Raw genomic sequence first — 19,169 nt, 5'->3', positions numbered from 1 at the left:
ATACAACGTTTGCTAATATGAATACAGTACTAGACATACAGCATATGTTTTCAATAAGTCATTCTGATCTGTTTCTTTATCGATCCAGGGCCCACCTGGACTACCTGGCCCTCAAGGGGTCCCCGGAACACCAGGAACAAAGGGTGAAGTTGGCCTTCCAGGCCCTTCAGGTCTTGACGGAGAGAAGGTTAGATCACCCTCTTATTGTCTATTCTTCAGTATAATTGTGCATTGTTAACCTGTCATGTATGATAAAACACAGCATCAACAACAACATGGCGATGACAATAATGATAAAAGTAAAGACAATAACGGCAACAATGTCTAATTTGTGTGTCAGGGTCCTCGGGGGAAGCCTGGAGAGGCAGGTCCTGTTGGCCCAGCCGGCCCTGAAGGTCCCAGAGGGGAGGGGGGCCTGATGGGTTTCTCCGGAACCAAAGGAGATAAGGGGGACATGGGCCCATCTGGATCACATGTGAGTAACTGGGGAACCCCAGATCCACCCCACTACACACACTCCCACACCAAAGCCAAAACACTACAGTAGCATCTGGCCTCCCGAGTGGAGGTCTAAGGCACCGCATCTCAGTGAAAGAGGCATCACTACAGTCCCTGGTTCGTATCCAGGCTGTATCACATCTGGCCGTGATTGGGAGTCCCATATGGCGGCGCACAATTGACCTTGCCTCGTCCGGGTGTGGCCAGGGTAGGCCAAATAAGAATTTGTCCTTAACTGACTTGCCTAGTTAAATAAAGGTTAAATAAAAATAATAATTCCCAGAGGAAAGGGACTGGAGCTAGCTCTTTGTTCCACCCTCGTGTTATCTAATTAGAAACCTTCTTTAGGCTTCAGTAATATACCTACTCCAGTTCTGACAGTGGAGTGGGCTACACTCATACCATACAGCCAAAACACATCCCAAATACTGCAGCGTCTACGAGACTTTTCCTTCACCATTCTTGTATGATTATTTGTGTTAGTCATATCAACACACTCTATGTGTGGGTTTATTAACAATTAAATAACTGCTTGTGAGAAATTGTGTGATTGTCTAGCATCGTCTGTGTGTGTAGACACTGAGAAAGGATGGGCAGCATTGCGTCCCTCATTACGGGCAGTTTCATGCCCTTACAGCCAGAATCTGGAGGTAACCAGACAAAAGTAAAAAACTGTATGTGATATATTTGGTCAGCGGTTTTGGCACATTCAAGATTAATGTTAACTTTTAACATCTGATTTAAAAAATGTAATCGTCTATTTTGTATTAATTGACACTGATATGGAAATTAACCAAAACCAATCCCTGATTTGAACACACTGACAACATTTTAATCACTATCACCCCTTTCCTTGTTCTGTAGGGTTTAGATGGCCCTACTGGTGAAAAGGGGGTTTCTGGGCCTCCTGGTCCCATTGGATTACCAAGCGCAATGGTACGCAATGGTGCCCCTCAGACTGCATCTGGATATACAGTATGCATTGTCTGACCTGGCATTGGGTAGCAGTGAAATACTGTTCGCAATACTATCCATCTGTACAGTGCTGATTGGGTGTACAGCAGGGTTTTATTCATGCGAGTAGCCTATGTTAACCTTGTATTCATGTGACTTGATGCTTCAGGGTCAGAAGGGTGAGTCCGGAGATAAGGGAGGAATGTCAGAGATGGTAAGGGCTCCCCTCCACTGTGTATCTCATTGTTTTTAATGACCCGTGCGTGTTTGAGTGAACTTGAGAGGGTTCAGATTCAGAGGACGTGATGTTAGAGTGAACCCACTAATGAGGAAGTGTATGCATTGATGATGTTACCTGATGTTTGTCTTTAGGTATATGGGCCTCCAGGTCCTCCAGGGCCACAAGGACCAGTTGGCCCTGCGGTGAGTACACTACAGTTAGCATGCTATTAGGCAATATAAGCCCTCAGAAAGATCTATTAAACCTCCTGATAATATGTCATATTTACTTGACATATCCTGACTGGAATTGTTTCTTTTACCCCTCAGGGAACTGAAGGACTGGGAGGGCCAAAGGTAAGAGTTGATTGTGGTAGCCTCTGTAATGTCTTACTGTACCTCCAGAATCCTTTGAAACTGTAGTTGTCAGTACTCTCTCAAAATGGTGGTTTTAGTAAGTTGGTGTAATGCCTATGTAGTAAACGTGAATAATGTATTTTCTGTGCCTCTTTTAGGGGGAGCCAGGCATAGGCATACGGGGAGAGAAGGGAGCATCGGGTTTGAAAGGCGATAAAGGGGACAGGGGTCATCTTGGGCTTCCTGTAAGTACACCAATTTGACCATCCCTTTGACCATTTTGCCATTATAAGTTGTATTTTGACTCCTGGAAACCAAAGTAGAGTGGGTGTACTCTTTGTTCAGGCTTTTGTGTCTTAGAACCAGGCAGCATGACTGTTCTGATGTTGTCATGTCACTTTATAACTAGGCCTAACCAATGATGGTGTAACGGTGGTCCTCCTCCTCTTCAATCGAAAAGGAGGAGTAGTGATGGAACCAAGGCGCAGCGGGTTGTGAACACATAATTTATTAAAGAAAACACGAAAACACGAACTTGACTAAAACTAACAAAACAACAAACGGTGTAGACAGACCTGGACGACGAACTCACATAAACACGAAGAACGCACGAACAGGGAAAATAGCCTACACATAAATGACATGAACAAACAAACCGAACAGTCCCGTAATGGTGCGACAAAACACTGACACGGAAGACAACCACCCACAACGAACACTGTGAAACAACCTACCTAAATATGACTCTCAATTAGAGGAACGCCAAACACCTGCCTCTAATTGAGAGCCATACCAGGCAACCCTTAAACCAACATAGAAACAGACAACATAGAATGCCCACCCAAACTCACGTCCTGACCAACTAACACATACAACAAACTAACAGAAATAGGTCAGGAACGTGACAGATGGTTTGATTGCTCAATGGTTGCATTAATGTTTTCAAAGTGCATGGATGGATGGTTGCTGCAATCCAATACATAAGGGCAATAAAATCACTAATATGAAAACTAAAACATGTAATCTACAATAAACATTACCACTGTCATATTTTTTTTAGATAACTCAATAATTATCATTATTAGATGGAAAGAGTTAATGATCATTTTCTTCATTATGCCAACTTTTGTTTAGTTTTCTGATAATCTCTCTGAAATTCTGTAAATGTAGTCTCTTTTAGTTCTATATTTAGTGGCATGTTAAGGAATAGGTTTGATATGAATCACTGGGGGTCTCTTCCTTACTTCTGGTTTACTTCTTGGGAGTCAAAGGTCATTGTTGATATTCAGTACATGTTCTAGTCACATCGTCAATGGCACAGTAACTCCTTTTATATGGAAATGATGAGGGATATTATGTATATGCTAATCAATGTTGGTACAAGACATGAAATTTGCAAATCATCATAGACACTTAAATCTTAAAGGTCAGGACTCTTAAAGGTCAGGACTTAATTATTTGACAGTGATAATCAACTGCACCTATAAAAGGAGTAACTGTTTCTCACATAATCACAACACAATCACCCTTCATCAACAACTGGATGTGTTTTTGAGTCACGAATCACTGCTTCACTCACTCACCCCTTACCCTCTCCCCCCTCCACACCTCCTCCTCCCCTTCTCCCACCACCTACCTTCCATCTCTGCTCTCTAAATGTTTACACACTGTCCAGGGGGCTCATGGTTTAGACGGCAGGCCTGGTCCAGTGGTGAGTGGCGCTAGTCCTGTACCCACCCAACACACATTCCTCCCCTACCCCACCTCCCCTCCTCTATTCTGCTCCCCCCATGGCTTACTTGCATGTCTGTCTGCGCTGGTGTCTTGTCTGTCTGCTTGCCTTTCCTACATGCTTGTCCTGTCTGCCCTGTCTTGTAGTCTGTCTGGTTGTCTGCAGAGAGAACAGTTCTGTTTTTAGGCATTTTTTGAGGATTGCTCTGGCATAGGGACGATGTTCACATGACTGTGTCCCATGTCTGTCTGGCATTGGAACGTGCCATGGTCCTAAAATGGGCCCTTTGATGTTTCTCCTCTCAGTGCGTATATGCTTTGAAGTAGTAAATGGCAAGAATTAGTCCCACTTGTTCATTACAGCCTGAATCCTAACTTGAGATTTGCATGGGTAACGTCAATGGAAGATCTATAAGGACATTTGAGTTACGAGATCAGATCTCAAGATTCAGCCTACTTGCATAAAGTCATGACAAACTGAGTGTCCGAGTCCATGCCATTGCAAATCTTCAAAACATACCGTTGTAATTCTCCTATGATCATATGCAAGCAGTGAAAAGCTTTGAACTGGCGTTGTGATGTCATACCAGGAGAGCATGCTGGGATGCTCATGCTGCATGTTGATATGTATACAGGACAGTATGGCTCTGTCATGCAATATGCTGTACTATCTGTACATGCTGTACTATCTGCCTGAGATGCAAGGTCCTCCTGTCGTGATCCTGACTTCTCCAGGGAGAGAGAGCTACAGCTGACCTCTTTTACTAATCATTCATATTTTTCTCCTTTTTTGTTACTGTTCATTCTTTAGCTCAACAAGCTTGGTGTAACATGCACAGTGGGGTAACCTAGAGAACACCACTACCTAATCAATCAATAGGCTATTATTTAATCATGATTAACATAAACAGAATTGGGTAACTCCTCTTTTGGCACGTAAGGGCTCCAGAAAGCTTGTTGATCTATTGACGGAAATTAAATAATCTCTTTCCTTTGGATATCCTCCCATTGTAATGTCTGCATTCACTGATTGTCGTCTTGTCCTTAAACTTAAAGGGCCTGATAGGACCAGTTGGTGTGGCAGGGCCAGCAGGACTGAAGGGAGATAGAGTGAGTACTTACAACACACACACTAAAGTAGCACACACACACACACACACACACCACATAAGGGCTATCTGTCAAAACAGAGCTTGTTTATCTATTTGAGATGAATGATTTATATTGTAATTTTTTTTGATCAATTCAGGGTTACAAGGGAGATTCAGGAGTCCCAGGACCAATTGGGCCTCACGGCATCCCTGTAAGTAGTTTGTCCAATTACCTAAGTATCAAGAACATCAAATAAATACAGTATTGCATTTACAATCAACATTGAATGAGCAATAGCACCATTAGCACCTTAAATCATCTCTTAATTAAGTCTGAGGGAATCGATAGATCAAATTGATTGACAGCACAAAGCTATTACCAAATCAGTGGCTTTGTGGTTAGCATGTCCGCCCTGAGATTGGAGGGTTGGGAGTCCGATCCCTGGGCGAGTCACACCAAATACTGTAAAAATGGGATCCGATGTGTCACTAAGGAGATAGATTGGGGTTAAGGCCCTGTGATAGCATTCTGTCCGGGGGGTGTACTTGTACATCAAGCTTCCTCACACGAGAGATAGGCTCCTGCAAGGCTACTTACTTCACTTACAAAGCTATTACTCAAGGCAATGTCTCTCAATGCTTGCACAGGAAATCATATTGTGTTTAATTTCCTCTTCTCAGGGTTTAGTAGGACCACAAGGATTCAAAGGGAACCGGGTAAGATAACAGCTGATAATTATGTGCTTGTAATGCTCTCTTGGAGTACAATGTGCTTCTAACCAGAGGACAATAACATGTTCTCTGCTAATTAAGTACATTTAGTACTTCTGATAAACTATGGGATTTAAAATGGCTTCTGATCCTCCATGCTCCTACTTCCCTCAACACTAGATATACTCCCAACCAAAATGAGCGAAGGTATTCTTCATTGAAAAGTACTAATCAAAAAGACTATTGTCATTTTTCATTTGTCTTTTTGGTAATAATTCATCATCAATCAATCATTTGCAAGCCCATTGGGATGTCAAGTTTGTTATTCTTAAAAGCATGGTGGGCCTGTATTAGGTAATATGAGCAGGACCATGGTGGATTCAAAGGCTCTCTTAAGTAGGCGAATCTGAATCAAAATGTTATTTAAATATCAATAACCTCATCTTCTGACAAATGTGTCCAAAATAGCCAATGATGAGTGACCTTCAATTGTGTTTTTAGTGATGTTTGAAAAAATGATATTCATATGTCCTTTGCCTTTCTGAGGTGAATGTATTTGTTTTGCAGTGGCCTTTTTACCTCAGAGTTCAATTCATCTTGTTAAAACATGCAAATATGACTGAGGTAGTATAAATTGAGACAGGGGATCAAAAGAGATTGAAGATGTTTGTACCTGATAATGAGAGGACTGGAACATGTGAATGGACACATCAAAGACCTTAGAAAATGACATGCTGTTTACTTTGAAGACAAGTCAAAAGGGTGTTCTCTTTTACATTGTCCGACCTAAGTTTACCTTGTACTGTCGTATCTGAACATGTTGTTCTTAAAGTAATCACATAATGCCACACTCCCATTTTGTAAAATAGCCACTGCAACAACAAAAAATCTACCAATGTATTAGAGATTATTTGGTTCATATACCCATGTCCCCCCTTCCCCTTGGAGAATGTTTCCTTCCTTCCTATTAACATCTGACTTAATATTCTGACTCCCACCTTAAAAGTCACAACATGTCATTGACCCTCTCAGCACTTCCAACTGGGTTCATGTCAGCAGGAAATATCTTACATTGACAGTTATGGCTACTTCCTATCTGTGGATCAAATGTATTTGGTGCTCAAATGGGGTGTAAAGAAGGGGAAAGAGATTGATATTATGAGGTATTTTGCTACACCAGTTGGAGGTGCTGTGGCCGGTTGTGGGATCGTGGTGCTGTTTTTACTCTTGTCCTGTCTTCCTTTGTTTCCGCAGGTCTTCCTATCCCCTTTTCCTCCCCTCCACCCTGCTCTGTTTCCCGTGGCTCTTTTTGCCGGGTCGTGTTGCCCTCTCTCTCCCTCTCACACACCCTGGCAACCTGCTCCTCCTGCATTCTAATGTCGTAGTCCCGGGTTAATCTTCTTCCTACTCCTCCTCCTCTTACCACTTACCTTCCCTGCAAGCCTGCCTGTCATTTCCTTTCACTTGGCTGTCAAGTAATGTTCTCACAACGTTGCCACAACGTTAGCCAAGGTTGATGGTTTTCAGGCAATGTTGAGGCAACGTTGTGAGAGCATTATATGTTAGCCAGGATTTATTATCCTTCCAATTCCAATTCCTTCTTGATAAACTCGTCTAGCCCCTAATCCAACCCCTTAAAAGGCCTTGATCTTGGTGAGCGGATGTTTGAATAATAATGTGGTCAGGTTTTATACATATATCCACATATATCTATAATATTTTACAAGGTTCGCTTTGGTTGGAAATATGATACAATAAGTACTAGCCTCTGAATTTATTGCCTCTCATGGAGGCACGATCCAATAGATCAACCTAATATAGGCTGTAGGTGCATAATGTAACAATTCCGCGTGTAAATACTGTAGCCCTTCACGTCCATTATATAACTGCAACTTCAGCAGTAAAGGAATGCCATTTCTTGAGAGAAAAATATTTGCTTTTGAAGATACTGTAAGTGGCTTGTTTACTTGTAGCCAGCTAGTAGCCAGTCCAGCCACCTTTAGTGTACACAAACAACAGCATACTTTTGCATGTATGGCTCATGAATGTTATGTTGTGTTAGGTAGGGCTAGTGATACCCTTGTAATATCCTGTAGTAGTTGATGAATCAAAATAAGATTTTGTTCTTAACTGACTTGCCTAGTTAAATAAAGGTAAAATAAATATATATATTTTTTAATGAATCAATGAAGTGTTTCTATCCCTGCAACAAGTCTGTGAAGGTTATCTCAGGCACTAAAGGAACCCGCTCACCAATAGCATTGGCCTGTATCCCTACTCCCTAACTTCCTCCACTTACTTTCCCCACCACTACATTCTTAAACTTCAGTACTCTTCTTCGTAAACCCAAAAAAGCACATCATCCTTACTTTTATGGTCTTCAATTATCTGTAAAATGTCTAAATTCCTTATGTAAGAATACAAACTTCAAAAAGCAAACATATTTGCTTACTGTGTGGGCGAGCCAGCCAGGAGGAACTAAAGCCTGTCTCTTGTAATGCACTGTTGTTTGCAGGGAGAGAGAGGCAAGAAAGGCAACAGGGGAACTAAAGGGGATAAGGGGGACCAAGGAGCACCCGGATTAGATGCCCCCTGTCCATTGGTATGTCCTGCGTTCAATGTGCAAGCCAGGTGGCAAAAAGAAGGAGCGACCCTCAGAATACCACATAAACTGCACTGACAATCAGGAGTCTCTGTGTTCTGATCCTGACTTCCTTTTGCCTCTTAACCGACTCTAATAGACCCTAAAGTGGTTTTGGTCCAAGCGTCTACTACAGTATTAGTCCAGAGATACAAACTGCAGTCGTGATAATGATTTGGTATTCATTGAATGACTGGATGATAATTGGTTAAGAATGAATAATCACCCCAGGACCAGCGACCATGAACCATCTGAGGGGGTTTTCTATTCAAGGGTGAGACTAACAGAAACATGGCCCACTTACTCCAGTGAGTCTGTTCCTGTCAGTCCCAGGCCGCCTGCATGTTTAGGTGTGTCTGTAGCTACAGCCTTTGGTCTGCGAACGGAGCAGCAGCAGGTCCTCTCATCGGCCAGCAGGGTATAATGCTGCTAAAGGAGGGGCAATGTGCAGATGTTTACAAGGTTGATTTCACAAACAGGGTTTCCGAGGCTTTAAAGGAGAAAAGGGTGAACCGGGCCTACCTGGCCTGGACGGGCTGGATGCCCCTTGTCCTGTGGTATGCTTCCTCTCTCCCTTCCCTATCCAGCATGCCTTGGCTTTTCTAACCACCCCTTAACAATTCCATACATTTTCTTATTCACTTTACTTTAGGCATAAGTAATAGCTAATATAATAGGGCTGCCTGAGCATTACATTGAACTAACACAATAGTACCGTTAGTTATGTAAAAATATTTTTACAAATAAAGGCTGTTTTACGGGTTGCTGACCAATTCTGCTATTTTGTGGGGGGGTTTTTTGCGCTGATCTTAACTTTTTTTGTACACAATGTTTCCACCATCGTCTCCTATGACCGAAAAAAGCTTCTGGACATCAGAACCGTTAACCTGGATTTAGATGAAGATTTCTACTTCAACGAGTCGGCAGGACATACTGCTGACCCCGGACCAGGCCCTAATCCCCGACACCTGGAAGAGAAAGAGACGGCGATATAGAGGCCGACGTGTGGGCAACCAAATGAAACTACGACGGCGAGTAAATAAACCTCTGTTCTATTGGCGAATGTACAATCACTGGACAAACTGGACATGCTCCATTCGAGACTATCCTATCAACAAGACCTGAAGAACTGGAATATCCTATGCTCCTCTGAAATTTGGCTGAACAAGGACATGGATAATACACATCTAGCTGGTTTTTCTATGCATCGGCAGGACAGAACAGCTGTTGCTTTGTTGACGACAGCTGAAGCTCGATCTCTAATATTAAGGAAATCTCGAGATTCTGCTCGCATGAATTAGAATACCTCATGATAAACTGTAGACTTTATTATTCACCAAGATATTTTTAATCTACAATTTCCATAGCTGTCTATTTACCACCAGAAACCGATGCTGGCACTAAGACCGCACTCAACGAGCTGTATGGTGCCTTAAGCAAACAATAAAATGCTCATCCAGAGGTGGCGCTCCTAGTGGCTGTGATTTTAATGCAGGAATACTGAAATCTGTCGTACCTAATTTCTGCCAGCAAGTCACCTTTGCAACTACAGGGTGAAAAAACTATTGATCACCTTTACTCCACACACTTAGATGCATACAAAGCTCTCCCTCACCCCCCATTTGGCAAATCTGATCATAACTCTATCCTCCTTCGTGCTTACAAGCAAAAACTCAAACAGGAAGTACCAGTGATGCACTAAATACGGAAGTGGTCAGATGAAGGGGATGCTAAGCTACAAGACTGTTTCTCTAGCATAGACTGGAATATGTTCCGGGATTCATTCATATGCATTCAGGAGTTTACAACATCAGTCACCGGCTTCGTTAATAAGTGCATCGACGACATCGTCCCTACAGTGACCATATGTACATATCCCAACCAGAAGCCATGGATTACAGGCAACATCCGTACTGAGCTAAAGGTTAGAGCTGCCGCTTTCAAGGTGCGGGACACTAACCCGGACGCTTATAAGAAATCCCACTACGCCCTCCGACGAACCATCAAACGGGCATAGCATCAATGCAGGACTAAGATCAATCCTACACATAGGCTCTGGCGCTTGTTCGAATGTGGCAAGGCTTGCAAACTATCACGGATTACAAAGGGAAATCTAGCCGTGAGCTGCCCAGTGATGCCAACCTACAATAGGAGCTAGACGGACCAGCTGGCAAGTGTCTTCACTGACATTTTCCCTTCTTCCTGACTCAGTCTGTAATGCCTTCATGTTTCAAGCAGACCACCATAGTCCCTGTGCCCAAGAACGCCAAGGTAACCTGTCTAAATGACTATCGCCCCGTAGCACTCTTATCTATAGCCATGAACTGATTTGAAAGGCTGGTCATGGCTCACATCAACACCCAGACACCTTGGACCCACTCCAATTCACGTACTGCCCCAACAGATCAACATATGACACAATCTCTATTGCACTCCACACTGCCCTTTCCCACTTGCACAAATGAAAAACACCTACATGAGAATGCTGTTCATTGACTACAGCTCAGTGTTCAACACCATAGAGCCCTCAAAGCTCATCACCACGGTAAGGACCCTGGGACTGAACACCTCCATCTGCAACCGGATCCTGGACTTCCTGACAAGACGCCCCCAAGTGGTGAGGGTAGGCAACAACACATCCGCCAAGCTGACCCTTAACACGGGGGCCCCTCAGGGGTGCGTGCTTAGTCCCGTCCTGTACTCTCTGTTCACTCACGACTGCGTGGCGTGCACTACTCCAACACCATTAAGTTTGCCGACGATGGTGGTAGGCCTGATCACCAATGACGATGAGACAGCCTATAGCTGGGGTGGGCAATTCCAGTCCTCAGGGCCCTGATTGGTGTCACAGTTTTTCCCTAGCACCAGCTAACACACCTGACTCCAATAATAACCCAATTATGATCTTCAGTTTAGAATGCAATTCGATTCATCTGCTGTGTTTGCTAGGGATGGAGAAAAAGTGTGACACCAATCAGGCCCCCGAGGATTGAAGTTGCCCACCCCTGGCCTATAGGGACGACGTCAGAGAGTGTGGTGGAAACGGAGAGCTGAGCACGCCCCATTCACATCGACAGGGCTGTAATGGAGTGGGTTGAGAGCTTCAAGTTCCTCGTTGTCCACATCACTAAGGATCTATTATGGTCCAAAAACAAAAGAGGGCACGACAATGCTTCTTCCTCCTTAGGACTCTGAAAAGAGTTGGTATGGGTCCTCAGATCGTCAAAAAGTTATACAGCTGCACCATTGAGAGCTTCTTGACTGGCTGCATCACCGCTTGGTATGGCAACTGCTTGGCATCCTACCGCAAGGCGCTACAGAAGGTGTGGCGTAAGGCCCAGTACATCACTGGGGCTGAGCTCCCTGACATCCAGGACCTCTATACCAGGCGTTGTTAGAGGAAGGCCCTAAAAAAAGTCTGGAACCAACCCTGGTAGAACCCTGAACAGCCTCTACCCCCAAGACATAATAGTTAACATTGACCCTTTTTGCACTAACTATTTTGATTTTTCACATACTCAAACAAAGCCAGCCACGTAGCGGAGACTATTGCCATGCTCCCGGTCAACCTAAACACCTTCTTCATTACTTCGAGGAAAACCCAGTACCGCCACCGACTGTGAGCTGTCTTCTCCGTGGCCGACGTTATAGCAAGACATTTAAGCATGTTGACCCTCACAAGGCTGCCTGCCCAGACGGCATCCCAAGTCGTATCCTCAGAGTATGTTCAGACCAGCTGGCTGGAGGGTTTATGGACATATTAAATCTCTCCCTATCCCAGTCTGTTGTACCCAATTGCTTCAAGATTTTCACCATTGTTCCTGTACCAAAGAAAACGAAGATAACTGAACTAAATGGCTATCGCCCCATAGCACTCACTTCTGTCATCATGAAATGCTTTGAGAGGATAGTTATTGACCAAATACTTATTTTCCACCATAATTTGCAAATAAATTCATAAAAATCCTACAATGTGATTTTCTGGATTTTATTTCTCATTTTGTCTGTCATAGTTGAAGTGTACCTATGATGAAAATTACAGGCCTCTCATCTTTTTAAGTGGGAGAACTTTCACAATTGGTGGCTGACTAAATACTTTTTTGCCCCACTGTATATACTGTATTCTAGTCAAGGCTCATCCTATATAACTACTGCTGTACATACCTTTTATATTCATATACTGTCCATACTGTCTATACACAGCATCATATGCATATTTATATTCCGGACTCTGACTTTGCTCGTTCTGATATTTCTTTATTCCTTTCTTTTAATGTGTAGGATTTGTGTGTATTGTTTTGTATTGTTAGGTATTAGTGCACTGTTGGAGCTAGAAACATAAGCATTTCACTGCACCTGCAATAACATCTGCAAAATATGTGTACACGACCAATAAAATTAAATGTCATTTGATTATGATTTGCTGCTACTAATAATGTTTACTATCTGCCACTTTATTCGTAGTTATATGTACATATCTACCTCAATTACCTCATACCACTCACTGCACATCGACTCGATACAGGTATACTGTATATAATTACGTGTTTTTCTTTCCTTTATTTCTCTATTTTCTTTCTCTGCATTGTTGGGAAGGGCCTGTAATTAAGCATTTCACTGTTAGTCCACATCTGTTTACGAAGCATGTGACAAATATTTGATTTGATTTGAGAAGAGCAATGTCTTTATTTACAGAGTAGGCATGCACACACTTGAAGCTGTTGATCAAGCTATTCACTACGAATGTACTACTGTTTAGATAAACTAAACTAATAAACTAACTAACTATTTATTTGCTGAGAATTGTATTTTTTCTTGCACCTACAGTAATTAGTGGTGTGCAAAATAATCTTGTTTTAGAAATAATTTTCTTGTTCATATTAACCCAGGACCCATTAAGTGACTTTACATTTTTTTTTTTTTCAAAGACTCTTGAAAGTTAATAGCCTTACTTTTCTTATTTGTATCCCTGTCTCCTCTACTACCACTTGCATGGCACCTTTACCCCCCACCTTACCCTTTACCATTTTGGACAACAGAACTATATTGAGAAAGATTCTCTTGGGGAGAAACACAGGGCCTCCTCAATGATTTCAGTTTAACCCTGTTTTGTTTATGTATTGAAAAAAGAGGTTGAAGGTTTGATTCATTCATAGAAGATGCCAGATGAAAGAAAATAACAGCCCGGTGGCTGTGTTTAAACCCTATTTCTAAAAGTTTGAATGAATTCAGACGATGGAGTTATATTTGTACAAATACACATCTACTACTGTACCACTAGTTGTTTGGCTGGTTGTTGATGCTTTTTAACACAATATGCATAGTACATTGCATAAATATTATACACACACATTTATTCAACAGTAAATTGCATTGTGTTTTGTGTACATGTTTGCGTGTTTGCATGGTTATACTGTACAGAAAGTCACATTCTACAGTTTTAGCAGTTTGAGTAACACTTTATATTAAGTTAGTCTGTGTCAGAACAACTTAAACGGATAGTTCACACAAATTACCAAATGACACATTGGTTTCCTTAACCTGTAAGCTGTCTATGGAGAAGGTATGACAACAATTCATGCGTTGGTTTAGTTTCCCTGGCACTTCCCACATGCTAACGTTTTAGCATTTGTGGCACAAATCTCATTCAAGTCATGGGACCAATATTATCATTTTCCACGCATCTTATCCAAATCCTCCGAAAGTATCTAAAATGGATTGTGAAACTCAACAAAGTCACTTATAGATTTTGAATATGATGTGTGAAAAATGTTAACATCGGTCCCATGACTTAAGGGAGATTTGTGAGGGAAACTAAACCAAAGCATGGATTGCTGTCATACTTTGTCTATAAAATGTAATTTTGTAATTTGGGTGAACTATCCCTTTCATGTAAAGCATTACCTCAGAGTGATTATGACTCACTCCCTCTCTTTCTTTCCTTAGGGGGATGATGGCTTACCAGTATCAGGGTGTTGGAATAAAGTAAGTGAAAGAGTTGATATCCTGCTGTGAATGTACACTATCTGCATCTTGGGCTGATTAAGTGCTTGGTAGCTCTGCCTTTTTAATTATCTCCGTGCCAGTATAACCAACAACATCATCTGTCATTACTTCATTAATACTGTAGAAAAGTGCTTAGTTGTATTCATGTTCATTGTATCCTCAATGAACATTGCATGAACTAATGTGTGTTTTTTTTTGCCTTCTCTTTGCAGTAACGATAACTTCGGGGTGGCATGTGTGATTGTACATAGAATATTTATTTTTGTACTTTTTATGTGCTCTCTTATACTGATGAGAAAAAAAAGAAAATCATAAAAATATGCCAGGTTCTTTGTACAGAGTGTTTATTTGTATTATTTGTTATAATGTTTATGTATTGGATTTAATAGCTATGCATTATGTCAACATGTTTGGATAAGGAAGAAATTATAATGTGGCTACATATGCATGATATTTGTGCATAATGTGAACAGATATTGCCTATTAACTTATTGTATCCTGTTGTTTTGTTTTGTTGTGACCATGCTGCACTGAGTTGTGGGGCTGGAAAGATGAAGTGTTGGCTTTTTAAAATATCTTAGTTGAACCCTCTTTGTAGAGATCAAAATGATGAAAACCTACAGCCCCGCAAATGTTCCTGTCTAAATATGTACACAAGTCACGTCATGGTGACAGAGAGCACTGTATTTAGTCTGCACTGTACAGTATAGCCATTTGAATCACGAGTGCACAGATGCCCATGGTTCTCAACACATCCTCTTTTAACCGTTTAGGGTTCTGATATCATAAACCCATAACGTATCCTGAATATCCAGCATGCCACACAAGCACATTTTGTCATTGTCTCTAAAAGGGAAACATTTTATCTCATGAAGGGGTTTCAACTGAGATGGCCTGACCATTTGAAGCTTTAGTTGTTTCCCCCTAGGCAAAACAGCAATTTTGAAACAGAGAACAAATACTTAGCATTTGCTGCTCTTTCACTGGCTGAGTAGTTTCACAGCCAGAATGACCAACCATTCTAAGCTACAGTATAGCTTCACGTATAACCTGGCCTCAGTTTCTCCAAGTCATCTGTAAATATATATTTTTTGAACCAACTCTAAGGGGCCACCTCATCCTGCTTTTTGACTATCAGGCTCTATTTAACCGTAGTTGTTTGCCTTTTTTGTTAGAACTTTATCAAGTTGATACAAACCCATGTAACAAGCTTTCTCTTGGATGACTGAAATATTGCTGCTGACCCTTAAGGCATCCTGCTGCAACAGCCACATTGCCTCTACGCCCAGTGTAACGCATCCATTTATTTATTTGAAGAAAGCTATTAATGGACAATGAAGATCTTGTTAAGAAATACCAGACTAGTTATTTGCAGCTGTACTTTAAGACCTACGTCGCCCTTGCTAACTGTGTTTATGAATCAGTATTGAAGAGATGGATGAAGGGGACTGGAGTAGAGTTGGTCCATTGCCACTGCTCGTTGTAAAAAAAAAAGCTCTGTTTGTGTTCTGATCTGCCTGGAAATGTATAGCTAGATTAAGAGATCACCACCTTTAATAAAGTCTTCATCAGGTTCTTATACCTCATGCTAACGTGTGCCATGTTCCCCTGCCTTGCTCTTCTTGTTATAGGTTCAACCCAAAGTTCATGAGAAATCATTGAGAATCTGTTCAAATTGACATTTAAATGTTTGTTGACCTTATATGTTCAAAATGACAATCAGAAATAAACCTATTTTTTTTTATAGTACATACAGTACAGTTGTGTGCTTTAAAAATAACATATAGCTTTTTTATGTCATCACTTTGCATTGAAGACCATGCAGAGTTTGGGATCTGGGGATGCATTTTATGAGTGTTGTATCATGCTAATGTTTAATTTCACATGAATTGTGTTAAGTGTGCATTGAAGTCTGTTATTTCCATTGCTCTGCTATGGTTTGTAGTGACCTGAATGTGTGTGTGTGCCAAAAAGCATGAATTGTGCTGTTTGAGGTGAGTTCTTTGAACTGGCATATACAATAAATTACACAGGAATGGTAAAAAGCATATACTATAGATTGCTAGTATGGAAAGAGTTATCCCTTGACACAAACCTCTTTTTCTTTGAAAGGGTCAAAATCCTTTCCAACTGGCCAAGTAGTGGAGGTTCAAGAGATCTGCTCAACAACGTTTTGCTGAAAGCTGCAGAATGGAAACTTGAAGGCATTTGGAGATATCGTTGAGTTTTGACCCCACCTGGGGTAGTCATTTTACTCACAGATTTTCCAGCCGGCTGAACACAGAGCCAGTAACATTGGGGGGGCTCCAGTCGCAGCAGTGAGCAGACTGACTTCAATACGGATTTCAACATTTCAACAAAAGGATTTCAGTTTCCTTTGCAGTTCTTTGCTGAAGGCTCCTCGGGTTGGACTAGCCATCAAAGCCACAAAGCGATAGAGACGCTTTTCTTTGAGATATATGCTTTTCTTTGAGATACAGTGGGGAGAACAAGTATTTGATACACTGACGATTTTGCAGGTTTTCCTACTTACAAAGCATGTAGAGGTCTGTAATTTTTTTCATAGGTACACTTCAACTGTGAGAGAAGGAATCTAAAACAAAAATCCAGAAAATCACATTGTATGATTTTTAAGTAATTAATTTGCATTTTATTGCATGACATAAGTATTTGATACATCAGAAAAGCAGAACTGAATATTTGGTACAGAAACCTTAGTTTGCAATTACAGAGATCATACGTTTCCTGTAGTTCTTGACCAGGTTTGCACACACTGCAGCAGGGATTTTGGCCCACTCCTCCATACAGACCTTCTCCAGATCCTTCAGGTTTCGGGGCTGTCGCTGGGCAATACGGACTTTCGGCTCCCTCCAAAGATTTTCTATTGGGTTCAGGTCTGGAGACTGGCTAGGCCACTCCAGGACCTTGAGATGCTTCTTACGGAGCCACTCCTTAGTTGCCCTGGCTGTGTGTTTCGGGTCGTTGTCATGCTGGAAGACCCAACCACGACCCATCTTCAATGCTCTTACTGAGGGAAGGAGGTTGTTGGTCAAGATCTCGCGATACATGGCCCCATCCATCCTCCCCTCAATACGGTGCAGTCGTCCTGTCCCCTTTGCAGAAAAGCATCCCCAAAGAATGATGTTTCCACCTCCATGCTTCACGGTTGGGATGGTGTTCTTGGGGTTGTACTCATCCTTCTATTCCTCCAAACACGGCGAGTGGAGTTTAGAGCAAAAAGCTCTATTTTTGTCTCATCAGACCACATGACCTTCTCCCATTCCTCCTCTGGATCATCCAGATGGTCATTGGCAAACTTCAGACGGGCCTGGACATGCGCTGGCTTGAGCAGGGGGACCTTGCGTGCGCTGCAGGATTTTAATCCATGACGGCGTAGTGTGTTACTAATGGTTTTCTTTGAGACTGTGGTCCCAGCTCTCTTCAGGTCATTGACCAGGTCCTGCCGTGTAGTTCTGGGCTGATCCCTCACATTCCTCATGATCATTGATGCCCCACGAGGTGAGATCTTGCATGGAGCCCCAGACCGAGGGTGATTGACCGTCATCTTGAACTTCTTCCATTTTCTAATAATTGTGCCAACAGTTGTTGCCTTCTCACCAAGCTGCTTGCCTATTGTCCTGTAGCCCATCCCAGCCTTGTACAGGTCTACAATTTATCCCTGATGTCCTTACACAGCTCTCTGGTCTTGGCCATTGTGGAGAGGTTGGAGTCTGTTTGATTGAGTGTGTGGACAGGTGTCTTTTATACAGGTAACGAGTTCAAACAGGTGCAGTTAATACAGGTAATGAGTGGAGAACAGGAGGGCTTCTTAAAGAAAAACTAACAGGTCTGTGAGAGCCGGAATTCTTACTGGTTGGTAGGTGATCAAATACTTATGTCATGCAATAAAATGCAAATTAATTACTTAAAAATCATACAATGTGATTTTCTGGATTTTTGTTTTAGATTCCGTCTCTCACAGTTGAAGTGTACCTATGATAAAAATGACAGACCTCTACATGCTTTGTAAGTAGGAAAACCTGCAAAATCGGCAGTGTATCAAATACTTGTTCTCCCCACTGTATATATCTTTATTCACTATGTGAAAGTGAGACATTCACTTTTTATAGTGTACAATTTCCTGTGTTTTATTTGACACCAACAACTGTGATTCAAGAATTCAGAGCAGCTCGCAGAACAGACAGATGTAATCTCGCCGTGTTCATGTGTTTCCAAGACAAACCAAAAAACAAAGGGAAATGCTTTTGATGATTCCTGATATCAAACTCACTGCCTTCTCTAATATCCTGGGTGTTGCAGGCACATAACATACTGTTTATGTAGCTATGTGGCCTGACCTGTGCCCAAGGAAGAACTTTATTACCAGCATTTTGTTGGTATACATTTATACATGTCTAATAGACGTATATTACATTTATTCACATTCTTGTACCGAGATGTAAAACTCACCATATATCAATGCTGTAAGAGTAAGTATTGTACAGTAGGAGAGGGTTCACACACTTTTTTAAAGCGCTCACTCCATGTTCTTGTATATATATTATATTGATGTGACATGGGAGCCTCTCATTTTATCCCAAAATGTTTTTACTCAACATAGATACTCTATCGTTTTAGACTGTCTTAGATAATACATGTCTGGAGTCATACTGACAGCTTTTAATGCGTATTTAAGCAATAAGGCCCGATGAGGTGTGGTATATGACCAATATACCATGGCTAAGGACTGTTCTCACGCACGACGCAACACGGAGCGCCTGGACACAGCCCTTAGCTGTGGTATATTGGCCATATACCACAAACCCCCTAGGTGCCTTATTGCTATTATAAAATGGTTACCAATGTCATTAGAGCAGTGAAAATACATGTTTTGTCATGGTATACGGTCTGATATACCACAGCTTTCAGCCAATCAGCTTTCAAACCACCCAGTTTATAAT

General features: G+C 41.8%; 1 protein-coding gene across 1 annotated transcript in view; it reads left to right on the top strand.

Moving 5' to 3' along the window:
• The window catches only part of LOC139562655 (collagen alpha-1(XIII) chain-like), a 53,550-nt gene extending 37,593 nt beyond the window's left edge, over nucleotides 1–15,957 (top strand). The window contains exons 26-39 of the mRNA XM_071380530.1: nucleotides 89–187; nucleotides 341–475; nucleotides 1,363–1,434; nucleotides 1,622–1,666; nucleotides 1,825–1,875; nucleotides 2,002–2,028; nucleotides 2,187–2,273; nucleotides 3,704–3,739; nucleotides 4,816–4,869; nucleotides 5,009–5,062; nucleotides 5,532–5,567; nucleotides 8,077–8,163; nucleotides 14,149–14,187; nucleotides 14,421–15,957. Of these exons, the coding sequence (XP_071236631.1) occupies nucleotides 89–187; nucleotides 341–475; nucleotides 1,363–1,434; nucleotides 1,622–1,666; nucleotides 1,825–1,875; nucleotides 2,002–2,028; nucleotides 2,187–2,273; nucleotides 3,704–3,739; nucleotides 4,816–4,869; nucleotides 5,009–5,062; nucleotides 5,532–5,567; nucleotides 8,077–8,163; nucleotides 14,149–14,187; nucleotides 14,421–14,423 (825 nt within the window). The 3' untranslated portion in view covers nucleotides 14,424–15,957. The remainder of the gene's footprint in view (nucleotides 1–88; nucleotides 188–340; nucleotides 476–1,362; nucleotides 1,435–1,621; nucleotides 1,667–1,824; nucleotides 1,876–2,001; nucleotides 2,029–2,186; nucleotides 2,274–3,703; nucleotides 3,740–4,815; nucleotides 4,870–5,008; nucleotides 5,063–5,531; nucleotides 5,568–8,076; nucleotides 8,164–14,148; nucleotides 14,188–14,420) is intronic.
• Nucleotides 15,958–19,169: the final 3,212 nt, after the last annotated feature.

This window comes from Salvelinus alpinus, chromosome 32, assembly GCF_045679555.1.
Source record: "Salvelinus alpinus chromosome 32, SLU_Salpinus.1, whole genome shotgun sequence".
Classification (NCBI taxonomy): Eukaryota; Metazoa; Chordata; class Actinopteri; order Salmoniformes; family Salmonidae; genus Salvelinus; species Salvelinus alpinus.
This window is presented reverse-complemented; position numbering and strand designations above follow the sequence as displayed.